At 43.9% G+C, this 19,558-nt stretch overlaps 1 protein-coding gene across 2 annotated transcripts in view; it reads right to left on the bottom strand.

The window, feature by feature from the left end:
- Positions 1–19,558, bottom strand: part of ATRN (attractin) — a 159,502-nt gene that overhangs the window by 19,619 nt on the left and 120,325 nt on the right. For both annotated transcript variants that reach the window (XM_048304944.1, XM_048304945.1), the window contains 2 exons: positions 14,664–14,742; positions 591–698 (listed from right to left, as the gene is read on the bottom strand). In XM_048304944.1, the coding sequence (XP_048160901.1) occupies positions 591–698; positions 14,664–14,742 (187 nt within the window). The remainder of the gene's footprint in view (positions 1–590; positions 699–14,663; positions 14,743–19,558) is intronic.

Below are 19,558 nucleotides of genomic sequence, written 5' to 3'. Positions count from 1 at the left end.
AGGTTCTTCATTTTGTCTTTTTGTATAAAAGTCTGTGCTGGTCAAAGCATCACATCAAAAAGACCTTTGAATTAATTCATCACCTGTTAAATAGGCTTTTCCTAAAAATTCAATGTGTTGTGTGTAAGAATATGCCAGCCTGGTGTACGACAGTGATTTCTTCATGCTCCTACTTGCTAAACACAAGATACATTGGAATATGTATTTTTAATCAGACATATATTAACACTATTACAGTACACAGACATGATTATATTCACATTTGTTTTGAGATATCACGGGAAAGGGTTTCCATTTGCAGCCCAGTGTTCTCTGCTGTAAAGCTGAATTCTTCTCTGCTTCAAAGCATAAAAACTAACAAGGCAAACCCAACACTTCAAATCCAACATCCGCATAACTTTAATGTGAACCAGCCTAAAAGTTATGAGTGAATATCTGAAGGGATAAAAGCAAATTAAAAGGGTACCTGTTGGACCTCCCGGGCTTACAATTTCTTGCAGGTACATAAAAAAATGAGAGGATTTGGGATTATTGTGTTAAATATCCATGGTTAATTGTGGTGAGGACCATCCCAAATCCCCAGCTCTCACCTTTATGCTTCCCCCGATGAGATCTGGTGGCTCTTCATCTGTTTCTAAGGCAACGTTGATGGAGGCGAAGGGGCGACTTGCCATCTGTTGCATCTCACGCAGTAGTTGCTAATTTATTAAACAGAAAAATATTATCATCATATTGTTCTGACACAAAGATGAAAGACAAATGTATCTAAAAGGTTTTGCCCAATACAAAGGGGTATCAATGAATATGGAAAAATAACCTCCAGGAGTTTTAACGGGCTTAAGAATACAGATAATGGAAAATATTCACATTACTACAATTTAACAAGTTACTGGAAGTAAAGCTGAATGCACAATGTGAGCCTGACACGTCTGGGAGGGAAAACGATCCGACTGAATCTCCATAAAGCAGTTATTTACTTTTTAAGCTGTTGTTTGTCATCACCTGTCTGATGCCCACTCTACAGGATTTGTAGGAATCATTTTAAAATTAAACTAGCAGCAGTATATAACTACTGTAAGAATGAAGTTGCTCTTTTTTATAACAGCACCAGCAAAATGCTGTCAGGCTTCTATTGAATAATCCTCTTTTTTTATTGTTTCCTTGCTGAATACAGAAAATGGCAAATATGTCCTTATTGCAAAATGTTTTATTAAAATAAAAAACCTTTTCCTGGGCAAATCCCCACAAGCACTCATGACACAAGACATCTTTTTATTGTGCTCTTAAGCACTTCTAAGCATTACGATGCAGCTTCCCCTTTTTTAACACGAAAAAAATAGATACTTTCTACACAGCTGGGCTGGAAACAGCATTTCAGTTTTAGCTGAGCTGTGGACACACTTCTTTTTGGCTCCAGTGACTAATCTCAGGTGAGACAGAAGTCAGAATTCCCTGAAGCAAGGGGTCCAATGGAATTCTGTGTCTCTATTTAATAAAGGAAGAAGCAAACACTTTGTACAGCAAGTGAAAACCCAGTGCTCTTCACCTGAAATGCAGAAACTGCCCAAACCTCTTGTACAGCTTTACACATTTACCATCACTACTTACTACAGCAATACCAGTTATCCTCTACTTTTAAGCTAGACTGAGGCACCACCAACGCTCTCTAGAATTCCCACCATCACCACCCACATTTTCCCATTAATTCAGGGCAACCTGACACTCCAAGCCCGAACTGATCATTTACAGCACTCAAAAAGTGCTACAGAAAACACCACAAAATGCACGATGCCCCACACATCCCCCATCCAGCACAGCTGAAGGTGAAAGGAATGCGCCGTTATCCAGCAACATTGTTTGGACAGAACTAATTCACACAATCACCAAATCCCAGAATGGTTTGAGTTGGAAGGGACCTTAAGGATCATCCAGTTCCACCCACTTCCTGCGAGCAGGCCCTGCCCATTGCTCTGTGCCATTGCTGGGCCCTGCTCGGAGCCCTCCCTGCAGCAGGGACACCCAGGGCTGAGGGCCCCTCTCAGCTGGGGCTCCTCTCAGGGAGGAGAAGGGAGCTCGGAGCCCTCCCTGCAGCAGGGACACCCAGGGCTAAGGGCCCCTCTCAGCTGGGGCTCCTCTCCAGGCAGGGAGATGCTCCAGGCCCTTCTTCAGCGCCGCAGTCTCCTCTGGACCCACTCCAGGACATCCATGTTCTCCCTCCCGTCCTGAGGAGGCCAGAGCTGGACACAGCACTCCAGATATGCCTCACCAGGGCTGAGGAGAGGGGCAGGATCCCATTCCTGACCTGCTGGCACTGCTCTTCCTGATGTCTCCTGGGATCCCATTGGCCTTCTTGGCTCCCAAGGCACACTGCTGGCTCAGGGACAGCTGGCTGTCCACCAGGACCTGGTGGTTGTTCCTCCCCACGTGCAGGACCCCTGCATTTGCCCCTGCTGAATTTCAGAAGGTTCCTCTGTGCCAATCTCTCCTACCTGTTGAGATTCATCTGAAGGGTAACACAGATCCCTCGGGGGGACTGGCTGCTCCTCCCACCTCTGTGTCATCAGGGAACTGCTGAGGAGGCACCAACCCCTCATCCAAATCACTGATGAACCACTCAAACAACACTGGGCCCAGTACAGAACCTTGGGGGACACCACCAGTGACAGGCCTCCAACCAGACCCTGTGCCACTAATTACAACCCTCTGGAAACCTTTTTCGGTCTTTGCTTCGCCAAATCACCTATAATTTTGAGACATTTTCAGTGCAGAAAACTAGAGGACTGTCTCTGTAACTTGGGGGTGCAGGCAAGGCATGATGAGGTCAATGCAGATAAGCTTGAGGGGTGTATGAGCTTCTATGGCTCTCAGTCTAGTTAAAAGAACTGTAAAATTTTACTGCCATAAAAGGCATGTGATAAAGTTTTCCTTAATTTTTGAAAGAAAAAAAGAAAGGGGGGAAAAAAGGCATTTTGAGCAGATTGTAGATACTGTCACTAAGCAAAAACCCAACAAATCCACAGAAATGGAGTGTTCGTAAGCAAACTTGTGTGTAACTCACACTTGGGTAAAAGGACACGAGGAGTGTTCGGGTATTTAAAGCACACCAGCAGATTGCAGACGAAAGCAAGTGTGAAACAGATTGCTGGGTTGTTGTTCCTGTAATTGTCCCCTTCAGCTATCGCAAAGTGCTTTGTTTAATGGCTATAAAATCAATGAACAAGCTGTCCTGATGAAGATGTCCAAGAGACTGACGAACTAAAAGCTATTAGTTCTTCAAAGGAAGTTATTTTACTAAAGAAAATGTGCAATTTGGCAACATGACTCCTATTGAAGTCTAAAGTAGCTTTGAGAATATAGAATCACAGAATGGTTTGGAATGGAAGGGATCTCAAAGGTCATCCAGTTCCACCCCCTGCCATGGGCAGGGACACCTCCCACTGTCCCAGGCTGCTCCAAGCCCCAGTGTCCAACCTGGCCTTGGACACTGCCAGGGATCCAGGGGCAGCCACAGCTTCCCACACCAACCTGTGCCAGGGCCTCCCCACCCTCACAGCCAGCAATTCCTTCCCAACATCCCATCCATCCCTGCCCTTTCCCACTGGGAAGCCATTCCCTGCCTCCTGGCCCTCCAGGCCTTGGCCCCAGTCCCTCTGCAGCTCTCCTGGAGCCCCTTTAGGCCCTGCAAGGGGCTCGCAGCTCTCCCTGGCTCCTTCCCTTCTCCAGGGCAACATTCCCAGCTCTCCCAGGCTGCCTCCAGAGCAGAGGGGCTCCAGGCCTGGAGCAGCTCCGGGGCCTCCTCTGGGCTCTCTCCAGCAGCTCCACGTCCTTCTGCTCTTGGCCCCAGGGCTGGGGCAGCTCTGCAGGTATGTCTCACGTGAGCATAAAAATGCCCAAACCAGGTAAAATCAGAGGTCCAGGATGCAACCAAAGCAGCAAATGCCTAAGGCAACATCCTTTTCCTAACGCCAGCTTCTGGTGTAGCACAAGTTATGTTGCAAAGTTCCCCCTAAAAATTAAGAACTAATTTAAGAAATAATTGTTCTATAACTTGAATGTCACTCTCTCCCCCAAGGCTTGTACCATGCCTGTTTAACCCAGACACATATCTATCCTGCAATATTTGTTTGGCGTGTCAAATGTTTAATTAAAAGATTTTCAGATGCTGTAAGGGAGAAATTGTAACTTTTCCCCAGTCAAGAGGCTGATCATGGCTTTACAAGTCAGCAGCTGTTAACATCTAGATACCCCAGAACCTGCCTTTCCCTCACTCCTAATGATGGGTTTTCTGGGATTTCAGATAATGAACCTCAATACTCTGTCAAGCCAACCCTTGTTTTCCAGATGACACAATTAATAGGACAACCTAGGAATATTTAAAATCACTTAGGAAGAGGATTTTAAAGGCAAAACATTTGACAGGCTTAGAAAGAAATCACATCAAAAAGCCTGTCCTGGAATACACCTCTGGCATTTAATATTTAAATAACTGCAAACTGTGAGAATGTCCACAACTTCTATTTGCATTGAGCTTGATTTTTTTTCCATATCATGGAATCATGGAATGGTTTGGGTTAGAAGACACCTTAAAGATCATCCTGTTCCACCCCCTGCTACGGTTCCACCTTCCACTAGACCAGATTGCTCCAAGCCCAGTCCAACCCGGCCTGGAACCCTTCAAATAAAGCGATTCCTACCAGGAATATTTTAAATTCACACATTTTGAGTAATGGACAATCTAAAATGAAGAGTGTGTTACTGATGGGAGAAAAACCTCCTGAGGAAGTGAGGAAAGCCTTGTCAGGCAGTAGTGCAGGCTCTTACAGAGAAGACAAACAGCTATTCAGGTTACCAGGTTAATTGACTAATATAACCTATGCCGTGCTTCCTGACAAGAAAAGCCTGGACATTTTATTCCCACCATAAAACAGCCACCAGGCTCCATATAGCCATCCTGTTACATCCACCTCAGCAACTGCCCTCTGCAGAGACTGCTTCATGAGCACAGGGCTCCAGGAGCTTTGGGGGTAGGGCTCTGGTATTTTCAGCCATGAAATAATGGTGCTTTTTCCAGAAGAAAGGCACACATTCTGGATTTTATTTGCTCCTTATGAAGAATGGCTTTAAAAACAAGCTTATTGAAACAGCCATCTTGAACTCTTAATAAACTCCAGTATTTACATGAGCAACTTGTCTCAATTTTTTTGAAGAAGGAAAACACACCAGGAAGGAAACCAGTAGGAACTCAAGGAGGACAGTAGTGAAGTACTGGGACAGGTTGCCCAGAGAAGCTGCAGCTGCCCCTGGATCCCTGGAAGTGTCCAAGGCCAGGTTGGATGGGGCTTGGAGCAGCCTGGGATAGTGGGAGGTGTCCCTGCCCACAGCAGGTGGGGCAACGAAATGAGCTTTAAGGTCCCTTAGCAGCCAAACCATTCTATCGTTCTATGATTCTAGAACCATGGGTGTGTTAAGCGAGCAGCAGGCATGAATGAGCTTTCATTTCAATGGAGAGTAAAAGCAAAGCAAGCAGGATCCCACCGAAAGGGAAGAAAATTGCAGCAGACAGGATGTATTCAGGCCAGGCAGCCTGAGTATGTCTGCTGGTATGTCTGGGACCATTACACCAACCCACAGTCGAAGGAGGTGAACTTCAACCACGAGAGCCAGAAAAGAGTGATGGTCTGATCAACAGTGGGTTTTTCCCCAGGAAACTTGTAGCTCTAATTTTTCAAGGTATTTCTGAAATTCAGGTATTTCTGGACCCACAGGTTGCTCTTTTTAGAAGTACAGCTACTCCAAGCATCCTGAGGACATACATTCGGTTTGAGAAGAACATTTGTTGAAGACATTCCAACAAAGCAAGCTACACATTCCTTTACTTTGATAGAATCACAGAATCATTAAGGCTGGAAAACCCTCTAAGACCATTGAGTCCAACTATTAACCCAGCACTGCCAAGGCCACCAATAACCCATGTCCCCAAGTGCCACATCCACATGGCTTTGAAATCCCTCCGGGGATGGGGACTCCACCACTGCCCTGGACAGCTGTGCCAGAACCGGAAAGCCCTTTCTGTGAACAAATTTTTCCTTATGTCTACCCTAAGCCTCTCCTGGCACAGCTTGAGGCTCTTCCCTCTCATCCTGATGAGACAAATACTATTAGAAGTCATCCTTAAATATTCATATGATAACCTTCAAGGTTGCAATGAATTTTAGATAGTGCCTCAAGGATTCGGTTATAACCAAGCCCCTGCTGAACTGGGTCTCTGATCCTGTAGTTCTGTACCACCATGGAAAAAATCAAGCTCCCCCCATGAACAAGCAAAATCACACACTGTGCTCTCCATGCTGTCCACAGCCAACCTGAAAACCCAGGAGACTCCAAAATCAGCTGTGTGTTCTGAGCCACACTCCTGTCAGTACTGCAGAGATGGACCAAAACCCAGAGCCTTCACAAACCACAGCAAGTCTACAGGAAGTCCCAGCTCCAGTGTCACAGCAAGGGGAGAAAGATAAGGAAGATGTAGATGATTAGAGGGATGGAACACCTATGAGTAAAGGCTGAGTTAGTTCAGACTGGTACTTTGAGCTTATTCCTGCAAATCCTTTTGCTTCAAGGACTCCATTTGAATTCAGCAGGCAGCATGTCCCATTTATGCACAAATAACTATTTCTGTATGCACATAAACTATCAACACCCTATTTTCAGGCACAATTAACTTAGCTGGGGAGACACGTCCCAGAACTCACCTGTAATGACATCTCCCAGCAGCTTGCAGGGAGATAACACACTGCTCCATCAGTGTGGAAAGGGGACACCACCCTCACCGGGTTCCCAAGGACCTGTGGAGAAGGTTCCAGCCCTGGTGGCAGTGGCAGCTTGATGCATCTGCATGTCTGCTGGGCCAGCTCCAACAGGTGCTCAGGCCCCATGGAATCATGCAATGGTTTAGGTTGGAAGAGACCATAAAGACCATCTAATTCTAACCCCCTGCCATGGGCAGGGACACCTTCCGTAGAGCAGGTTGCTCCAAGCCCTGTCCAACTTCCAGGGATCCAGGGGTAGCCACAGCTTCTCTGGGCACCCTGTGCCAGGGTCTCACCACCCCCACAGCCAGGAATTTCTTCCCAATATCCCATCTAACCCTGCCTTCTGGCAGTGGGAAGCCATTGCCTGCATCCCGTCCCTCTATCCCTTGTCCAAAGTCCCTCTCCAGATCTCCTGGGGCCCCTTTAGGCCCTGCAAGGAGTTCTAAGGTCACCCTGGAGCCTTCCCTTCTCCAGACTGAACACCCCCAGCTCTCCCAGCCTGGCTCCAAGGAGAATCACTGTACATTACTTGGAAGTAACATATAGATCCTGCTGTAGGAACATTTGCTTTATATCATTGTAACTTGGTGACCTTGAGGGGAAGGGGAGACGACAATGGAGTTACCTTCCAAAACAAAAATTGGCATCAGCAAAAAATAAACATAAGAGCCATAAATATTCCATGAAGATGAGCCACAGTGTCTCAGAACTAAGTGATTTAAAGCATTTAACTACAATTACACTAACTACCATGTAAGTCAACAAACAAACAATTTTCTCTGATGCTTTCATCATCACTGAAAATTAAGTTTTTAAGCCCCTAGAGCAGTGCACATATTAATGTTAGCTAATTAGTTTTGTAACTGACTTTGCAGGCTATGTTGAAAGGGAGAGGAGGAGAGAATTAATGTTCAAATCCTTCTCAACAGGCATTTCCACACTTCAGAACTATAACAAACCAGAAAGCAAAGCTGCCGGGAAGTTGCCTCATGCTGAAATGACAGAAGATATTTAATTCAGGGCTGATTAAGATAAGCAAGTTATTCATCACAATCATGCCCAGTAGGAGGGCACAGAAATCCTGACCTTTAATAAGAAGAATAAGATCATTTCTTTTTAAAAGATCAGAAGGATCTAGTCCATGCAGACCAAAATATACACCAATACCTGATAATTACACAATAGCACAATGAAGCTTTAGCTCAGTAGAGCTCTTCTGGAGTAAGTACACAACACTCCTTCTCTCCCTAATTTTTCGAAATAACTAAATTAGATACCTGTACAGCTGATGCCTACCATCAAAAAGAGACCTTGGGAGTCTGAAACGAGAACACCTTCAATACACCTGCAGTCATGAGCTTTTTCTAAACAAGGTTGAACTCTCCCAAAGATGGGCTTGATAGAATCAGCATCATGGAATGGCTTGGGTTGGAAGGGACCTAAAAGCCCATCCAGTTCCACCCCCTGCCAAACAGAAGGTTCGATCCAATGGGTTGGTATCCCAAGGATGATACTTGAGCTTCATCTAATTTCATACTCCAGCTTCATCTTTGCTCAAGTTCCCACCAGTTCTTTTTTGGGATACAAAACCAACTGAACTCTCTAGCACCAGCCCCACTGTTACAAGGCCTCAGTCGTCTGCCAGCGCCACGTCTGCCAGCCCAATCCAATGGTGTCCTACACAGAGAGGCTAAAGACCCAACTGGTCAGCTGGAACTGGCCATCTGCAAGTTCCCCCGAGATGAGCTGCACTGGGCACAGAAGTGACAGGAGCATGTTCAAACAAAAACAGACCATCAATTTCCCCCCTAAGCGGGAATCTCTTGTCAACACTAATATTTTGGGATGTTTTTCCTCTTCAGGGCATCTCTTATTTCTGCTACAGTTTCCTTCAGTTGGTGACCAAAGCCACATGGATCACTGCGGAGCACACAGTGTTTGTATTTCAGAAAAAGCCTCCTGGCACTATGAGCTGGTTCCCATTCATGGATTTTAAATTTAGGGAGAGCGGAAAGTTACGATTATTTGATCTGACCTCCTGCCTAGTACGAGTCACTGAATTGCACCATGTGCTTGACCTAGAAAAGGTCCTTCCAAAAGCACTGATTCTGAGAGCCATGTTTCTAAAAATAGAAATCATTGGCATTGCCACTTTTGCCATTAAAAAGAAGGGGAAAAAACCCCCAGTTTTTCACTTTTTTACAGTTGCTGACATTGGGTGTTACAGACTGGTTCAGCATGGAAAGGACCTAAAGTTCATCTAGTCCAATCCCCTGCCATGGGCAGGGACATACTGTTTAAACTTTTGGCAGATCCTTTAGAAGATCCTCATCCCATCATGAATCTGCTATGATTCCTTTCCACAGCCACTGACTGGCATCACCAAACCTCAATATGTTCTTCCTTGGAGAAAATGAGGAATTTGTGGTGCTTTAAACTCTTGCTTATCTTCCAGATAACAAATTAATCTTTCAGTGTTGTTCTCCACCACCTGCAATACCCAAAACATTGCTGAGAGTAGTGTGGACACAGTACTCCAATAACTTGTTACACCCAGTAGTAACACTGCGCTCTTATTTTACTACTCATAAATGCAGGAAATGGAAATTTACATACAGTTATTAGAACACCACAGCCACCATTACTTCAGTCTATCATCCGGGGAATAGCTATTCTGGGAAGTAAACCCACCTTAACTGCATAAATAAAAGATAATCAGGCTTATGCTTCCCACTGTAAAGAGAGAAATTAGTGTGCTCACCATGTGACTTGACCTCCTCAGTCACCTGCTGGCTGTCATTTCTCACTCCTCCAAGTCTTGTTTTCTCTACAAACCACCCCAAACTAAAGCTTAATATTTTCTTTTTACTGACAGACACCAAATAGTGCTGTCAGTGCTATGGAACAAGAAGGTCTACATGGCAAATGACTGCTGTGAGGTTAGAGAATACACCAGGAAACCCTCCAAAGCACCTGGGACTGCCCAAATCTAGAGGTATTTGTTGCCAGACCTTTTAATACTTCTGCATAAGTTTGATACCAAATCCCTTGGAGCAGATCCTGGTCCAAAACACCACTGGAGACTCTAAACAATGATGAAGAGCCCGAATTACAGTTAGTTTGAAAATATTTCAAATCTAAAGCTTTTTCTTTGACCAAGGATGCCCTTAATCACAGTCTGCGAGAGAAGATCTAAGAGATGAATGAAATACTAACAGGTGAGAGCAGGAAGGGGAAGGAAAGGAAGGCAGGGCAATAAGCAATACACAGCACACATCCCTTGGAACATCTTTGCTGTAAAAAACATAGAAATTTGCTTGCCTACGTGGTATTCCATGTGCATGGATGTTACAGGGGAGGATGCCAGTGGAAACAGAAGCACTACTAAGTTTTGAATATACTTGGGAGGGAAAAAGGTCTCAGCAAGGACATCAAGAAGGAGAAGGATAATTCCTGCAGTAAATCAATACACAAACCCCATCCTGAATAACTGGGTGACTCGCAGAGTGAAAATATTCAGTCTTAGATAGTCTTGGCAAGAAAGGAGGCAAAATACAGATCATTTAATGTTAAGGGTTAAATTGAGCTCTAGACATCCAAATTTAGTTATCTCTGTAGGTGCTTGCTATTGAAACTCCCACCACATTCCAAAGAGGCACAGAGAGTGATCCAGCTGACCCTCACCACCCTGGGTCAGCCATGATCCCTTTGCTGGGAGGGAGCTACTCCTTGCTCCAAGTGAAGGAAACAAAGCAGACTGAGGGTGAAGAAAAGAGGATTTGGATGCAAAAACAGAACAATAGCACAGAAAATTCCTGACAGCAGATGAGCATATTAAAATTCTAACATCATGCTCATACTTTGTGCGTTATTCTCTCTTACCACCTTGATTCCTTTAACATGTCATTTTCTATAGACAAGACAGAAAGGTTTCCTATCCCTATTTCCTAATGTCAGTCACCTTATTCTAAGCCTCCTATAAAAGCTGCCTTTTTATTTCTATTTTCCTTTTTTAAGATGTCTGAAGATACTCAAACCTGGGACTCAATGGCAAGGGAATAAACACACAGTTTACAACCCCATCTCCTGAATGCCCGATTGTTGAGCTTGGATGGGTTACCCTTCCTTCTTGGACCAGGGTAGGAGAGCAGAGGAGGCTGCTGTTCTGCTAAGTTCTTTATTTCACAGTCTCACAGCTTTCTTGAAGGCAGAGTTTGAAGGGGGTTACATGATAAAGGCAAGCAGCAACAGCAAACAGCAGGCAAAAATAACTTTTTCTTCTAATTCTATAAGCTTTATATTTTTTCTTACAGAAGTGTGGATTATATTTGTTAACTGACCAATAAGATTAACACACGATTCTAGTTTTCTTTTTCTTAACCTATCCTGGTCTAATTCTAACAGTCGTAAGCCTCACACAAGTACTACATGGGTATTACACAGATTTGCATATACAGTTTCTATCAGCTCTTATTGTTTATGTGAACACTCCATCTAAAAAACGTGAACAGTGTAATTCTATCTATGTTTTGTCTAAAGTAAAGAATTCTGTGAAAAGGTAACACTGCTGCAGTAAGAACTGTGTTTAAGGCCTCTGCTACAGCTTTTTAATGTTTAAGGCACTTAGCATATATTTCTACTGAAGTTAAAAATCTATACTTCTATTTCACTTTGGTGTGGCTTCATGTATCTCAGCTTGTCCAAAGGTTTTAATTCAACCCCTGTGCTTTGGCTTCCCTCTGCGCCTGAGTCCAGAGGAGCTTTCACTCCAACACCTGATATGGCACAAATCATTCCCATTTTTACTTCAGGTCAAGTTTTACACTCTGCAAGGTCTGAACTTTCTCTCAGTGTTCCAAACTCATTTTCCTACACATTGGCTGCACCATGTTTGCACACCCAACAGCCCCTTCAGTCAGGAGGCTGAGAAGCACTGACACGGACACATGCAAGCAGCTGGCCAGAGAAGTGCAGCTGAAATACAGAAGAGGAAAGAAGTCAGGAGAATCTTGTATATTTCACAAGATCCTGATGGAGATTTTGGATTTGTAGCATGCTGCCTTCTCCATAAGGAGCAAAGCAAACTTGGTTTCAACCAAATGATGCTGCTGTGTTCCATTAACCAGCCACACCAAGCACAGCTGTATGCCTTCTCCCACCACATTTTCCAAGCAATCCTGGCTGAGTAATTTTGACTACTAAACCTGTCAGCACACTTCTTTTTCTGCCCTACACATATCTCAAAACAAGTCTCAGCGATCAGCTTTTCACTCTGCACTGTGAGAAGAAGCTGGGCACTTTCAGTGCTTGGGTTGGAAGCAGATGTGTTGGATAGCTGGGAATTACCTGCACACTGCATCGTATCTTACTGACTTCTGGGTTAAGATTAGAGAACAAGCACATGGGAAACAGGTGATTGTAACTTGACTACTGCTAAAAATACAGCCCAAACCAGAGAAAGATCTTCCTTCAGGGCTGCAGCATTTTGTAGAATCATGGAACAGTTTGGGTTGGAAGGGACCTTGAAGATCTTCTAGTGCCAACCCCTGCCATGGGCAGGGACACGTTCCACTAGACCAGGATGCTCCAAGCCCTGTCCAGCCTGGCCTTGGATACTTTCAGGGACGGGGCATTGATCATTATTTTTAACTACTAAAGAGACCTTTGCTTTGGTTTATTGAGAGTCAGTACAAAGAAACTCTACCTTCAAGCTAAAAAAATCATCTTAGATAACAAATTTTTGGGTGGACTTTTGTTTCTGGAGACAGTCTTTATTAATATATGTAATTATGGCACGACAAAGACTTTAAACTGTTTCCTCAAGACTTTCAAGTATTTCATTTCTAAGATGAATGGAACAGCAGAGATCCATGAATTACAAGATAGAGTCACTAGATAAAAAGAGAGAGCAAGACAAATAACAGCAAAAGACAGGAATGTGCCTGGAAAACACCACCCTGAACAACTGCCTGTCAAACAGCCACACGTGTAGATTGAATTTAGACCAAAACACGCCAATATGTTGCCAGTAGTCCAGCTTTTTTTTCCTTAAAACATGCATCAGACTGTAACTTAATTTATAGAGACATTTCTCACTTAGGCCACTGCTCAAATACTTTAACTGAGCTCCAAAGCACAGTATTTACTTCTCAGTCTGTATTCCTTATACATTCCTAGATAACATTTAACCCCAGGAGCCACAGGGAATGTTATGCTGACTTCATTTCTTGCCAAGAAAGTGAGCAGGAAAAAAACAGCTGCCCTAGTAAAAACTGATCTACCTTCAGAGAATACAGAAAACCTCAAAGACTTCCATTATTTCCAAGATTAAGGGTTATCTGTTTGAAAAGCAATGATTATATTCTGCAGCGAGTTCACCAGTAAGAGCAGAAACATCTGAAGCAGAAAGAGGAAGAAGAGGAGAAGGGTTATCAGACATCATCCTGCTTTATTACCACAGAGGAGCTCCTCGTATGGAATAAATTCATATTATTCACACCACTGCACTGCAAAGTACAACCAGCTACAGATTTTTGAAGATATGCAGGAAACAGGGACTTACAAAGAATTCCAGCACTGAAAAAATTAATCCCCCAAATCCTCTTGATCAACTCCTATGTGGGAACAAACCACTCTTGAACAGAACAGTGACACAGCTGGGTGTCTGCAGCTGCCAAGAGCTTCATCCTAGCAGGACAGCTGGGAGGAAAACCTATAGGAATGGGCAGATCTCACCTGAAAATCCCAAAGCAGGGGAGAAACACACCTTATTCCTTAGGGAATCTGGCCTCAGGTTATGACATACAGATAAGTATACACAGGAAGTGCACATGGACTTGCTCGAATAATGTCTCGCTTCTCTCCTTTTGCATAGAAATAAACAGATTAAAACAAGACAAAGCTCCTAGAAATAATTCCAGGTGCAGCCCAGCCCAACCTCTGATACCTGTACATTATATGGGGCTCTCCTACCATGCTTTTAGCACTGAGAAAACCCAATGAATGTGTGGTTGGTTGCTTGTGGCACACAGGACTTCTCTACAAACACAACTCAGGTATTTGGCATTTGTGCTGGAAAATGAGGACTAAGGACACATTCTGTGTGCCACAACAATTGGCCACCTCACCCTGGTCACCCTGAGTGCTTTGGGTGGAACAGGAAACAAGGTTCCATTGAGAAGCAAGAGAAGAAGGCAGTGAAAAAAAAAATCAGGGATAAACAAGGAGGAACCAGATTTTGGGGTGTAAAGCACAAAGTTATTTACATGATGCAAATGCAAAAAGTTGTGAAGCTGGTTTGGACCATGGGTAGGTGAAGAAGAAAAAACTTTGGCTCTAAAATTTGCATTTTTAAGTAGTAAACTACAGCTTTCTAAATCCTGGGTGGCTTCCCCACCTTCTTCTTATGCTCCTAATGTTCCGGGGGGGGGAAAAACCAACCTCCCAAAATATCTGAGTAAGGTTTAATTTGAAAATGGGGATTTGACTTCTTTTTTTAACATATTAAAGCAAGAGCTAATGTTTCTATTTTCTGTTTCCTATTTTGAAACAGATGTGCAGAATCTCCTAATTTATGTGGTTTTGTACTTATGTTGTCTAGAAATAGAAGTTCTGGGAATTCAGGATATTCACCCCTATTTTTTTGGTGCTTCACAGAAACTGCAGCATCCGGATACTAAAATAACATAATTTGTCACTGAAACTGTAATCAAAAATACACTAAAGGCCTAAACAGCAGTATTAACTGAATTAGCTTAGCCTTCAATTTAAGGTTAATGTGATGCATATGTGAATAAATACTAGCGAGAACAACTATTAAAAAGACATTTAAGGAACACATTTTATCCTTCTCACCTCTCTCCGTCGTGATGCCCAGCAACTTTGTTTAATCTTCCAAACCACAGCTGCCACCAGGAGCAATGACAGGAAACAACTGGAAAGGACAGGGAAAAAAAATAGAAAATAATATTTTATTGCCTTTGTTCATAACATACTGGCAGCTGAAAAACTCCAAGAAATGAAAAGTTAAAATAATAATTAGAGATACATTGATGAAAGAAAATCCAGCACGGTTCAGTGCTTGTGATACCCAGTGAGGAATGACACAGTTATTTTCAGGGAAAACTGTTGTTCCAAAGTTCTCTACCTGACTTCCTTAAATGACAGTAAGGGTAAAAGATTTAATCAGATTCGAAAAGCCACTATTGCCTATCTCTGGTGATATTTTAAGTGAGAGGATAACCCCCAAAACAAGAAGCCTTGAAAGAAGCAGAGAAAATTGATTATTATTTCTTTTCCAAATTACAAAAATAAGATACAGTGTAAAGTAGGTGAATTCTTGTAAACAGGCTGTTGCAGAACTACAGGCACTTCTTGATTTCCCAAAACTATATTGGTTTTCTTCAGTCAGAAGAGGGGGGAAAAAAGGATGAATGGATTTATGAATTTCTAGGGAAAATGCAAGGAAGCAGATATAACGAAAAGGAGTAGTAAATACTAATAACAACAACAATAACAATTGTATTATCACACTGAATACCTAATGCGCAACTTCAAGGCACACAGGCTAAGATTAAAATCTGAACCCCAGTGGAAGCCTCTTTCCTAAAGGACTGCACTGATGGGTTACAGAAAACATCTGCAAACCTGTTTGCATGTTCCAGCACATACTGAAAGACAGTTTAAAGGAAAATTTCCATTGACAGGAAGATTAACCAGAACAGATGACTTATTTGCTCAAGTGCAGCATTCACATTAACTGCTGGGCTCTGGATGCTCCAACAGGGATTTCTCTTGAAGAGAAACTTTGCAAAGGACTGCAAAGATGTTCTCACACTCCACCCTGACAGGAGGGGGCAGCCGGGGGGGTCGGGCTCTGCTCGCAGGGAACAGGGACAGGAGGAGAGGGAACGGCCTCAGGCTGGGCCAGGGGAGGCTCAGGGTGGATATTGGGACAATTCCTTCCTGGAAAGGGCTGTCCAGCCCTGGCAGTCCCCATCCCTGGAGGGATTTCAAAGCCGTGTGGATGTGGCACTGGGGACATGGGCAGTGGTGGCTTTGGCAATGCTGGGGGAGTGCTTGATCTCGATGATCTCAGAGGGCTTTTCCAACCTAAATGATTCTGTGATACTATGACTTGGAAATACCTATAATTAAAAAGCAGGATAGACAGCAGGAACCATTCCCTGAGAAATGCAAAAGGTGGAGACTGTTCTTGTTGCCGTATCACCATCTACAGACTACATGTTATGAAAACTCCATGGATTGGGCACACACACCCAAAGGCAGCCAGTCAGTGATGGGATTACACTTTTCAGGCTTAGATATGCACAGAAACATGCTTTACTATCATATAGCACATAACATTAAAAAATTTGCACTTGTTTGACTTCATGGTCCTGGCACAGGGTGCCCAGAGCAGCTGTGGCTGCCCCTGGATCCCTGGCAGTGCCCAAGGCCAGGCTGGACAGGGCTTGGAGCAGTCTGGGATAGTGGAAGGTGGCCCTTGTGACATGGCAGGGGGTGGAATGAGATAAGCTTTGAGGTCCCTTCCGACCCAGACAAGTCTGGGATTCTGTGACTTCAGCATTGAAATATCTGCACAGCTTTTAAAGACTCCTACAGCGCCCGTTTCTTTATAAATTTAAGGAGGAGCATGGAGAGATTTGTTTTGTCTCTTTCATTTTAAGAAATCACTTCAACCACATTTTCTCTAAATATTAAAATCTGACATTCTTGCACTGTAAAAGCCTGGCCATGTTTCTGCAAACACAAATAGTTTAGACAAGCATTTTAATGGCTATTTTCCTTTTTTAAAGGTACTGGATTACTACTGAGTTTTGCAGTAAAAAAACAATGCGCCTCCAGTAAGTAAAAGGCATGGACATTAAATCCTTAATTGCTATCTTGTTGAAGAATCATAGAGTATCTTAGTTTCACAGGACCCATCAAGATCAAGTCTATTTCCCTGCTCTTTGCAGGACAGAAGCAAACATGCATTGTCCAGGACTGAGGATTTCATACCATCAGCCTGCTATTTCTTACAGCAGACTGTCCATAGCACCTGGAAACAGTATTTCTCTCCAGGAGAAGGTTACTCTTGTATGAGATGGAATTTCACTTATTCCACACTTGCATGGGCACAACTGAATGAAGGAATAGAAAAAATTTTGAGTGCTCGCATTTGTCTTGGGATTCACAGAATCACAGAATGGTTGAATTTGGAAGGGACCCTAAAGCCCACTCAGTTCCACTCCCTGCATGGGCAGGGACACCTCCCACTATCCCAGGTTGCTCCAAGCCTCATCCAACCTGACCTTGGACATTTCCAGGGACGGGGCATTAAACTCCTGTTAGCTTCCCACAGCACAAATGCCACCACACTTAATGGCTTTGCTAAGCTTTTTTTTTCTTCTTTTAAGCTCTCTTTTCCTTCAATAAATCTAAATGTGCTCCCTGAAGAGCAAAATTCCAAATTGTATCCTTGCAAACCCAGCTCAGCCCAGCCATGAGCTAAATCTTTGGTCTGCTTTGTTTTCAGTAATGTTTTAATATCATTATACAAATGGAGAATGAAAATACAACAAAATTTTCAAGGCAGTGGAGGAAAGTGATCCTGGCTCCACATTACATTTAACCATGAAAAAGAAATATATTCAAAGTACCTGCAGGAGTGCCCAGGACAGGCTGCCAAAGCCAACACCTGCCAGGCAATTGTCTTCACCTCGTGACTCCAGCAAGAAGCTTCATTTCAGAAGAAAGCATTCAAACTGCCAGAGGGCAAGCTGGATGGAATATGGAGAACAAATGCTTCCCTGTGAGGATGGTGAGGCCCTGGCACAGGGTGCCCAGAGCAGCTGTGGCTGCCCCTGGATCCCTGGAAATGTTCCAGGCCAGGTTGGACAGGGCTTGGAGCAACCTGGGGTAGTGGAAGGTGTAACTGCTGTGGAACTGGATGGGCTTTAAGGTCCCTTCCAACTCAAGCCATACCATGATTTTCTGATTTTAGATGCAGTTTATATGCAACATAAGCAGCTGCCATGGCTTTTCCGTGGTTTATCTCCTCAATACACCTTTTTTTGGGGAAACAAGATGGAAGTGCAAAGGGCAGAGGAAAAATGCCACCAATGGCAAAATGCCATTAATCTCGAGCACCTCTGTTAAATTACCTATTTCAGTTGAGTTTCTCCAGGAGGAGTTTCTCAGGAGGTCAGGGATACAGATGAACTTGCATTGTGCCACCCACAGCCAGCAAAGTCAACAAGGTCTCCACCTTTACACAGTAACATGCTCCAGTCACATGTATCTATCAGACAGCTTCAGAAATAGACACACCAAATAGAAGATGCAAATCAAAACATGCTTAACTGCTACAAGGATGGCCCCTTTTCAGGAAAAAAGTGACCTCAGCAATTTGAAAATTGTTGGACCTCTTATTTTGAGTTGATTTCATAGAATCACAGAATCATTTATGTTGGAAAAGACCTCTAAGATCATCAAGTCCAACCATTAACTCAGCACTGCCAAGGCCACCACTAAACCATGTCCCCAGGTGCCACATTTACAGTGGCACTGTAAATATGTCTCCCTACGTATTATTTACTCCCTCAGAGAAGAAAGCTAGAGTGGAGAACTAAGAGGATCACCTTTATTACTAAATCTCCTTTCCAAAATGCAACACTGCACAAGTCTGCATGTCCCAGAGTCTTTCATTGGTTTCCCTTTCCTGCCCATTTCTGGCACCACAGCCAAGATTTTTGTGAGAAAACACAGCAAGGAATTAACAATTAAAGACTAATAAAAACTTCTGCTAAAACGCACACCACAGTACCCTTGTATTTCAGGGGAACAGCACCATACATCTTTGTACTGTCACAAGGAGGCAGCAAATATCCACAAAAGCTATAAAATCACTAAGGAAATATATTTTCCCCCTTGAACTAACAACCCTTGGAAGCACTCGGGGAGAAATAAAAGGCAGAGCCTGCTGCAGTCCATCACCTGCTGGAAGAGCCCCAGGGGCAGAGCAAAGTCAAGATCTATTGTTGCGTTTACTCAGCCTAAACCATCCTGAAATAAGTTAAAAGACCTGATGTGAGCATCAGTAGCTTTAGAGAAGTTTTTTTTTCCCTACTTTCTCTGGGAAAGCAACTTTGTAGATACAGGACCAGCAGACAGAACCAGCTGTGTGCAGAGAGATGTGCTGGGAAATGATTTGGAGTGAGAGCCGACGGTTGGCAGAGTCCTGGTAAAACACTGTGCCCTGCCCTGCTTTCTCCTCAACAGCTCCAGACACATCTCTGCCAGCCATGAAAATCCACCAGTTTACAAAAGACTTTAAAAATAAAATTTTGCTACGGGATTTGTTTTGCCCTCTCCTTCTCTTTCTTCTCCAAAAATAACAGCCTACCAAGAGCCTCCTTCATCCCAGAAATCCACTCTTCACCCAAGTCTTCTCTCTACAGCTTCCCCCATCTCAAATGGCTCCAGGGAGACCTTAGTGCCCCTTCAAGAGCCTAAAGGGGCTCCAAGAGAGCTGGAGAGGGACTTCAGGCAAGAGACAGAGGGACAGGGGAATGGCATCCTACTGCCAGAGGGCAGGGATGGGTGGGATATTGGGAAGGAATTGTTCCCTGGGAGGGTGGGCAGGCCCTGGCACAGGGTGCCCAGAGCAGCTGTGGCTGCCTCTGCATCCCTGGCAGTGTCCCAGGCCAGGTTGGACACTGGGGCTTGGAGCAGCCTGGGACAGT

The sequence above is a fragment of the Corvus hawaiiensis genome, chromosome 5, assembly GCF_020740725.1.
Source record: "Corvus hawaiiensis isolate bCorHaw1 chromosome 5, bCorHaw1.pri.cur, whole genome shotgun sequence".
Lineage (NCBI taxonomy): Eukaryota > Metazoa > Chordata > Aves > Passeriformes > Corvidae > Corvus > Corvus hawaiiensis.
This window is presented reverse-complemented; position numbering and strand designations above follow the sequence as displayed.